This window comes from Sipha flava, unplaced genomic scaffold (assembly GCF_003268045.1).
Source record: "Sipha flava isolate LNK unplaced genomic scaffold, YSA_version1 284_pilon_pilon, whole genome shotgun sequence".
NCBI lineage: Eukaryota > Metazoa > Arthropoda > Insecta > Hemiptera > Aphididae > Sipha > Sipha flava.
Window position 1 is genome coordinate 715,996 of NW_020272951.1, and position 10,417 is coordinate 726,412.

At 24.0% G+C, this 10,417-nt stretch overlaps 2 protein-coding genes across 2 annotated transcripts; one reads left to right on the forward strand and one right to left on the reverse strand.

The window, feature by feature from the left end:
• Positions 1 to 4,452: 4,452 nt before the first annotated feature.
• Positions 4,453 to 6,042, reverse strand: LOC112685617 (V-type proton ATPase subunit D). The gene is made up of 6 exons (XM_025557554.1): positions 5,830 to 6,042; positions 5,417 to 5,534; positions 5,202 to 5,349; positions 4,911 to 5,126; positions 4,772 to 4,850; positions 4,453 to 4,636 (listed from the first exon to the last, which is right to left on the reverse strand). The coding sequence occupies exons 1-6, from the start codon at positions 5,868 to 5,870 to the stop codon at positions 4,513 to 4,515; spliced, it is 726 nt and encodes a 241-aa protein (XP_025413339.1). The 5' UTR covers positions 5,871 to 6,042; the 3' UTR covers positions 4,453 to 4,512.
• Positions 6,043 to 6,405: 363 nt separating this feature from the next.
• LOC112685616 (checkpoint protein HUS1) lies at positions 6,406 to 10,148 on the forward strand. Its single transcript, XM_025557553.1, has 6 exons — positions 6,406 to 6,616; positions 6,712 to 6,912; positions 7,593 to 7,699; positions 7,765 to 7,872; positions 8,827 to 9,013; positions 9,942 to 10,148. Exons 1-6 carry the CDS (start codon positions 6,508 to 6,510, stop codon positions 10,118 to 10,120), a joined length of 891 nt encoding a protein of 296 aa, XP_025413338.1. The 5' UTR covers positions 6,406 to 6,507; the 3' UTR covers positions 10,121 to 10,148.
• Positions 10,149 to 10,417: the final 269 nt, after the last annotated feature.

The following is a 10,417-nucleotide window of genomic DNA, read 5'->3' on the forward strand; positions in this document are numbered from 1 at the left end:
AATAAAACTATTCGGAATAATCTTATTCTTTATTCAGTACACCACAATTATTCAGAATAAAAAATTATTCTTTATTCATAAATAAATTAGTTATTCATGCTTTTATTTTTTATTCTTTATTTTATTTGTTTTTGCCCAATTCTGACACGAAATTCCTTTCTGGGTTCCCACTGTACCAACAAATTATATATTACTTATTTTTAAATCAAATTTTTAAAAATATACAATTTAAAATATTATTAATTTAATACCTACACTTGAATATTAACTTTATTTTAAAATTGTATTTTAAATTTAAATTTAACTTAATCGATGTTATAAATTGTTATTATTTTATGATATTAATATTAATCTCAATAAACATATATGTTACAATTATTAATAATTAGAAGAAAATATATTGCATTTTATACAATTTGTGTTTATGTTTAAAATATTGTCTATTATAAATAAATAATGGCAGGCACTAAGATATTTTAATAATTCTTAAATCTTTTAAAATTCTAAATGTACACATTTAATATAAAACGTTATCAGGTTTGTGAGTACCATGATTTAAAATATATTTTAATTGATTTTAAATACATGTAATAAAATACAATGTATTAAAAATAATAAATAATATACTAAAATGTAAGTACCTATACGAGTTACAACAGGTAAAAATTACTCTTAGATTTATTTACGAGTGTTCCTACACGAAAAAAATGTGCTGGTACGTAAGTTCCTACATGAAAAAAGTGTATAACGAATACAAATCTTTCCACTTTATTCAGACTTAGGATTGATATTGTGGTTTGTGTGGTTAAAAATTGTTTGTGTTATATTTTATAAAAAACCAATTTTTAATTGAATCATGTATATATATATATATAAACCAACACAATAACAATAAATATATACACCATATGTATAACCATATACATATTAAAGAATTTATAGTTATTTACATGTTATACGTATTCAATATGACAATAATAATAATATAAATTATATTTTGCATGGATTATTACGAAAACTCAAACTTTCAATATAATCATATTATATTATTTGATTTAAGTTGTATTCTAATACTTTGTTGGTTATATATTCGTAATTTTGTTTTTTTTTTTAAGCTCTATTGTTATCTGATGTTCTTATTTTAATATATGTTTCATTTTGAAACATTTTTAAACTTCTATTATTTTTAATATATTTGAATGATCAAATTGAGTTTAATTCTGAGTGAAAACTTTCTCAAGCATTTGTTGTAAGACTTTTATTAGAATTAACAATAGCCCAAATATTAGGGAGACGTACTATTTTCCTCTATGTAATTTGTCACAAAATAATTGCGGAATTAATTTATTTTATTATTATCAGTTTTTATAGCCATGAAGTTATCAACAAAACAACCCCCAAAAATCTGTTGGCTTAAGAAATAGTAAATCAAATAAATGCACCAGCTACTTTCCTAGGTTTTCATCTGCGTTATTAAATTCTTATGCTTAACTTAAGCTTTGAATTTTATGGTACCAAGCTTGGTCCAAACGAAAACGGCATCCCCAATTACATATTACATATTGCTGTATTTTTGTTCGTGTTGGAACTTCTTACGTACCAGTATATTATTTTTCGTTTTGGAACTTACATAATTAAAGGTTTATCTGCTATACTTCGAGTAGGAACTTACCATCTCCCCTAGATTTAGTCTTATTATTTTATTTAGGAAAAAATATTTTTCCATTGAAATTGTGATATTTTTTATATTATTATTATGTTTCATTATCGTATTAGGCTCGCACCACGGCCGACCATGGCGATTAGTAATATTATATAGTACCAGTGGCGGCAATTTTCAACATTAAATGTTTATTAAAAAAATGTGGTCCATCCAATCATAATGAAACTTTGAATAATTAATATTTGGTTAAAAAATAAATAATTTTCTTCGTCAGACAGTAAAATGTTATATGGGTTGATAAAAAAAGAACCTACCGATAATTAGACTAAAAATGGTAAAATATACTTATAAATCGTTGATTTTTATACTGAACCTTTGCTCAGAAACATTTTGATAAAGAAATGACTTATAATTTCTTTAAAACTCAATATATTTACTACTAGGCTTGCCACTCGTCCCGGTGTCCCGGCCGATCATTCAGATTATCCCAGTTAATAGAAGCTGATAGAAAATATCGTTTAATATATTTATTTTGTTTTCATATCAAAATAAAAAAAAGAATCATTCGATAGATTCAATAGGTTTAGGTTTAGGGATTTCAAAATCTGGCATCCCTACCTATTACTATAATCCAGTTCGAGGACCAAAGAGACGAAGGGCGAACTTCCACCACCATTATTTAATTAATAAATGTATATATTTATACAATAAAAACTGTTTTTGTATACATAATAAGAAATGAGTATTTAAAGGTAAATTAACATGAACAAATTTGATGGTGCTAATTTCGAAAATTAGACCCCCCCCCCCCAAATTGCGCCTATGCAGGTTAGGTAAATAAATTATATACAATAGACTCTCGATAGTTCAAAAACCTCTATAATTCGACAAAATCATAAATATTTTTGTTAGAACAATAATACAAGACGAAATACTTATTTGAATATTTTTTATCAGAACCTCTAATTAGTAAGAATAGATATGATTTTAACATTGGAAAAAATTATGGTGATAGTATATTAGCGATTAGTTTATCAATTTGCAGTTTCTGTTATTAAATTTTAATAAAATAAAATAAAGAAATATTTTTAATTTCCAAAATTGTTGTAACTGACTTTAATCATATCATTTATCATTTATCATCAATACACAAATAGTTTTTGCAATTGAATAAAACATACTTGGTCTGAAAATAGGTCCATGAATAAATATAATAAGTTACATTATTATACTATTGTTCTAATATTAATGTTAAAATATATCACAACATACAGTAGTCACTCGATAATTCAAAATTCAGGGGACTGAGCAAAAAATTCGATTTATAGAGGTTTTCGATTTACCGAATGTTCGAATAATCGAAGGAAAAAAATTAATTCGAATTAAAGAGAGGTGAAAATTATATATATATATATATTACATTTATTAATTGAAATGTATTTATTATACATATTATGTATTATATTTTACATTTTAAAGAAATCTGTTCTTTTTTTTGTGTTAAATTGTTGGCCACAATCTGGTCCATAACGTTATCTAACTTACTGATAGCATTGAAAATTGTATCGCATTCTTTTTCGTCCATTTCAGAATGCTCGAAAAATGTTTGCAATCCTGACATAAAAATGGGAAAATGATACGATTTAAGGTCTAGATTAGGTAAGTAAGGTACGATAAAATGTATAAGCTACGACAATATTTAATTGCCGTCGTTATTAATTTCATGCGAGTACGTCAAATAGATGTACACATGAATATACTTTATACATATGAACATACATATAACCACGTTTAAGGAATTCGTATTATAGAGGTTCTGGAAAAAAAATTCGAATTGTAGAGTGAGTCCCACCAACAGACATTTCGAATTATAGAGGGGACTAGAATACATGTATTTTCTTCTAATTATAGAGGTTTTCTCAGGGGACTAAGCGTTTAGTTCGATTTATGGTGTTTTTCGAATTATTGAGTGACTACTGTATTACCTATATGGGTATTAATTTAGGATTTAAAAATAATTAATATTTTTTTTTATATATTAGAGAATATGTTTAAATAAATAATTAAAAATAATAAGTCCAAATCAATAAATTCTATATTAGAGAGTAAACAAAATAATATTTTAGCAGTATAATTAATATTATCATTTTTCTTAAAAAATCATAATCTCTGATATTTAAAAAAATATTATGGCAAAGTAAAGTATTACATACTTTGTAAATGTATGGTTATTATCATTGTACTGTTTAACAATAAAACAAAAATTAATCCATATTCACGTTAAAATTATTTATTCAATCAAAACATGATAATAGTCTGCATTAATATTTTTCTGGTAATTAAATAAATGGTGGAATGTTTATTACATGAACAATAAAAATGCTAAACATTATAAACATTAAATATCATAATATATTTATGACTGATTTAAATTTAGATTACATAAATAATAATTTAACATAAACCGATAAAATAATGTCTATTAAACTCTTATCTATTATATATCCTAAAATTGTTTACAATTATTTTGCAACATAACAATTGACCAAATGTGATCATACTTATGAGTATTAATTATAAATCAAATTTAAATAATTTTCATTAAATGTACATCATTTTTCTAGGTTTAATAAGGATGATTGGATAAATTACATGGTAACTGAAAATGATTATTTAGTATTATGTCCAATTTAAAATATAATTTGATTTTATATTATTACTATGAGAAAATGAAATACAATGAAATTTATTTTGTTTTTATTTTGTAGGAAGAAAATAATTTCTGAACATTCTTTTACAGTGCCTAATTCATATTTATTTGAGGTAAAATATTTTTGACATTATCTCAATTAAAATAACAAATCCTCATCTCCTTCATCCAACATGTTACTATACTCGGCTTCCTTCAAATCTTTCTTATGTTGTTCTTTCTTTTTATTGGCAATCTTCTTCTTATCCTGAATTTTCTTTAATCTTAATAATATAATGAAATGATAAATATAATAAAATAAATATATACTAAATCAAAACAACAAATATACTACTAATATCATTTGAACTATATAAAGTATTAATTAATGTATTATTTAGCAAATGTACATTATATACCTGTAAAATTCTTCTCGCTCTAGTTCATCAAGTTCAGAAATAATGTAGGCAAGTGTTTTTTCAATTCTGGGTATAATAACTAGAAAATTAATTGTTAAATTTATTTAAAAGTTCTATTTTATTAAGTGTAATGCCTTACCATGTTCAATAGCATTGACTCTTCTATTTGTTATTTTAATAACATCGTCTAATGTAACAAAAGATGTTTGCAATGATGCTAATTCAACCAAAAGTTTAATAGCAGTTTGATAGTTTTTCTTAAGTTTTGCCAATTGCTGACCACCACGAGCTAAACCAGCCAATTCATATGTATCTGTACCATCCTGATAACTTTCAAAAACTGGTAATGTCACACCTAAATAAAACAAATTAGAAAAATAATTAAAAAAATTATAGTCTATTACATTAAGACTTATTATTTTAAATTTACCAGCAACATTATCTTTTTTGGTGCGAATTTTTATTTGAGCTTTTGTAACATTTTGCAAGACAACTTGATTAAAATCACCAGTTGTAAATTTAGCTTCAGCTAAAGAGAATGCTGCTTCTTTCATTACTTCACCCATCAATGTCTTTGTCTATTTATAAAAAGTCATTTAATATAAAAACAAATTTTCAAACTATATGAAATAGTATGATATATACTTGAATTATTTTGCTAAGGATCAAACGAAATCTCATCTGTAAGGCATCAGCTTTTTTCTTTAACAAACTATGACCTTTTTGTGCACCCATGAGACGCCCTTTCATCATGGTTTGAGCACTAAAATTTAATTAAAATTAGATACATAAATATATTATAAAAATATATCGTTGAAACTGTAATAATTAGCTATTAATACTTAATTCTACGATCATTTTTAATTTTTATATACAAATATATATATTTAAAGATACATGAGTAAAATTACAACAAAATCATAAGTGTTTAGAATAGATTATGTTAATCGTTGGTGATATGCTTAAATTGAACGGGTTTTTGTCAAAAAACCACAAATTAATACTTCTAAATTGACAACGCCCAAATTCACTCAATCTTATCAGTATGCTTTACTTACCCACGGGATGGAAAAATTGGTAATTTGTCTTTTCCCGACATGATTAATAGCTGCTGTAAAATATAACTGGTAAAATTTTAAAACGGAAGAAAATAATTCAATAAATATTCAATAGCATAACGAAAATCAAAAACTTTCGATCAGATTGAGCTTCTTAATATTTTGGGAAACTACTGTTGATTGTATGTGTGCAATCTTCAATATTGTTTTATTTTTTTATGTTGGGTAGGGCTAAGCATTAATATACTGTTAGCCTAAAACAGCTGACAGATGATAACAACAATAAGATGCTTAAATACATCATATTGGCAATGCACTGTCGATGAACGGGAGATACCTTAGAATGGAGACTTGATTTAATTAATCTAAAATATCGCCTTATATAAGATAATTTTTTGGTAATCAATCATATTTTAGAATCATGATTGTGTATGGTTTATAGAAGAATATTATTCTTTTATTTTATTATAGAATATTATATATTAGCACTGTGCATAAAAAAAACCATAGTCCTCAATAAGTTTGCACCGTGATGATAACCGTTTAATATTATTGTCATAATGATACTAATGTGGCGGGAATTTAAAAAAAAGTTCCATTTTGATAACACGATAATTTTGATAGTATTTTTATTTAATTGGAGCCGGGTATATTTACGTGTGAAAAATTTGATATTTTATGACGGTACATCAGTGGATTATTTTATTCATACTAATTAAAACTATCAATGAAAGAATGAAGTTTCGTGGTAAAATCGTTGATCCTCATTGTATGAAACAGTTTTATAGTAAGTTTCAAACTTATATGACTTGCATCTACATAATTCAATATTTAATTATTATTTTATTGTATTTCATAATGTTATTTATTATTTTAATACAGGTATTGTGATTATCTTGTCCAAGTTATGTAAAAGTGTAGTTTTGAGGTTGAGTTCTAATAAGTTGTACTTGATTGCATTAAATGAGTCAAACAATAATCAAATTAGTGTTTGGTCTGTGTTAGACCAACATTCATTTTTCAAAGATTATGATATGATTGGTGAAACAGAATCAAATGAAATTTTTTTCAGTTTACCTATTGGTATGTATTATAATCAAGAAATTATTAATTATACAATTTGATTTACAGACGCTGATCCTAGGGAGTCATAAAGGTTATGACTCCCCAAAAAAACATCAAAATTACATCTTTCATGTTTATTTATAAATTAATGTATGTAATAAAACAAAGGAGATTAACATTTATTATTTAGTTTTAAAAATTAACAATAATTAATAAAGTTCTAATTTTAATTATTAATTTACTTTTATTTTTTAAATTTGTATTATATATTTTTTTCTTTGTCTTTTCAAAAAAAATGATCCCCTCCAGTTATAGTTCTAAGTCTGCACCCGTTAGTGGATCACTATTACCTATTGGCTATGGTAAATAATATTGTTACAATTATTTTACTATTTTAATTTTATCCATTTATAATTAAAAAAAAATTGTACATAGATTTGTAAGATGAGTAACTGGATATGTTAATTGTGTATTATGAAATATGTTACTAAAAATCATTTTATGACATTTTTTTTCCCTATATTAATGATTTTAAGTGTTATTATTGAAACAATGTATTGTAATACAAAATATATTTGTTGAAAGAAATAATATTTTTTATAAAATATAAAAACAAGTATTTAAATTTTTTACAATAGTGATATTTAATTAGTTTTATGATCTTATGAGTACTGTTAAATATTGTTTCTTGTTTTTAGATATGTTTGCGTCTTCATTAAGTTCTGCAAAACAAACAAACTTAAAAACATTAAAAATGAAATTGACAGACAAACATTCACCATGTTTAACTATTGAATTAGAGTTGGTAAGTATATTTTTAAATAATTTTGTAAATTTCAAGTACTATTATAATTTGTTCTTTATATTTAGGAATCTCAAGTGTCTAGTAAGCAGTTATGTGTTCATGATATTCCAGTTACCATTATACTACCAAAAGATTGGCCAGAGTATAACGAGCCAGCCATACCTTCTCATAATGTAACAATACTAATATATTTGTTATTCAATATTTGACTTTCTTTTAGTGTGCTATCTATCAATATTGTTACAATTATTTACCTGCAAAAAAAATTTAATATTTAATAACAATAGGTTATAAGTTTAACCAGAATCATTCTGAATATATTTTAAAAGGTGTTTAAATAATAAAATATATTTTTACTCATTGGTTTTCACCATAAACATTTATGCTTTAGAATAATACTTAAAAATATATAAAAAGTAATCATAGAATTATAAATTAACAAAAAATATATCAATGTGTGTCTTCTCTATAGACTTTGTCATTAAAAATTTTGTAGTAATTGATATAAACAAAATTTTAAATTTTCACCGTGCATCAAAGTGGTTCCATATAGAATTAACTGGGAAAAGATCAATTTATAATAAATACATGTATGATATTTTTAGCTATGAAAATTAATAAAAGCAAAATTTGGTCTCTGATTACAAATTAACATCTTCATGCTTTTCTTCAGGAAATTCAATCAAATGAAAATCTAATATATATGTTCTCTGTGAAAAAAAAAAACAAAATCAATACTCATATTAAAATAAAAAAAGATATATTTATACCTTATATTATTTTCATATTTATAACAATCAATATATAATAAATAATTAAAATTATCATTGTACCTTTATTAAGAAATACCTACAGTAAAATAAAATAATCTATTAACTTAAAATAAAAAACTGGAGTTTATGGCTCACATAATTTTTTTTTTTTAATGGCCGTTTATAAAAAATGGTTGGTCATTATTAATATAATATAGTAATTCATAGATAGGATACTAAATGTCAGCCAAAAGTTTTAATTTAAAATTCAACAACATTTTTAAATTGCTAGATATATTTAAAAAATTAAAAGGTAAAATTTTAAATAAAATTTGGTATGGAATTAAACATTATAATTAATTTAATTACATTTAGATTAGTGTTATAATGCCATCTATACGAGTAGTAAGACATATTGTTGACAAGATGAAACGGATTGGTCCAAGATTAAAAGTATCATTGGATTCATCTGGAAAAATGGTCTTAGGTGTATCAAATTTATCTGCAACAGTTGATACTCATTTTGTAGGACTTGAAGTGATTGGCATACAGTCTGCAACAGGTCAGTTTTAAAACAATACATTGTTTACATTTTTATATTGTTTAAATTATTTTTAACCAATTTTTCCCTGAAGATATAATAATTTGTATTTGATTATAGTGTTTATACAATATACAGTTATTTTGGATTTAAATTTGTTGTGAAATTGTGCGTTTTAAAATGATTTAAAATTCCCAGAGCCAAACATCCTATAGGTAGGTATAAACAGTGGCGTATCCAGAATTTTTTTTTTTTTGGGGGGGTTGGGTTATAAAAAATGTAATATTCAATTTTTTTTTAATTTTGTGTGTTTTTATTATAATCAATAGACAATATATATACACTAAACATTTTCGGGGGGTTAATAACTACCTAATCCCTCTGGATAAGCCACTTGGTATAAATACATCTATATAACTCCCGGGGGTCAATTGTCCTATCTTAATAATAGACGGGGACGAAACATCCGTTGACTCGTTTTTTTGACAGGAACGAAACGGCGGGAGCGACACGTCCTTTTACCGATATATATATATATATAACTTGAGAGCAAGATATGACATAATCACTGCTACTGTTTAGCTGCATTGAGGCTTTTGCTTTTAGGACCATTCTAGATTATTGTGACAAAGTTATATTTTTAAAAATAAACTATGAATGTCAACACAATTTTCACCATTACACCTATTACCTTATTAAAAAAAACATATTACTATTGTAGTTAAAATTAATAAAAAAATTTATATAAAAAATGTGTTTGCTTTATTAGTAAAAAAGTTCACAAATTATTATGTTTTATATAGTTTAGCTATACAACTAGCTAACAAGATAAATTATTTCATATTTAAAATATAAAAAGAGAACAAATATCATATTCCTAATAAATAATATTACACTACCAACTAATAATTATATTATGGATATAATATATCTTAAAATTGATTTTCAGGCAAAGAAAACAAATATTCTACAGTAGTTGATATAAAAAAAATTTCACAATTTTTAAATTGTGATACATTAAATTTTGCAAAAATATTATGTCACGTAGTAGAAGGATTATTACTACATTGTTCAATAGAAGAAAATGAGTACGTATTACATTATTTTTTAAGCGAAATTGATGATTAAAATGTTATAGTTATTTTTTATCATTAGATTAAGTCATTGTAAATATTATACAAATTGGTAATTTAATAACATGAAATTAAACTTTATTTAAATATATTTTATTTAAAATATGATGTTAACAAATTGTTTTTTGTTCATTTGTTGTTTTCTGCTTTTATTTTATTTATTCTTCCTCTAAATCCTTAACTGTAATTCTCAATAAATTATTATTGAAGAAAATTGAAATTTTCAAAAAATTTCATTGTGATATTTATAGTATTTGACGTTTTTGTTATTTTTAACATCATATTCTTAATG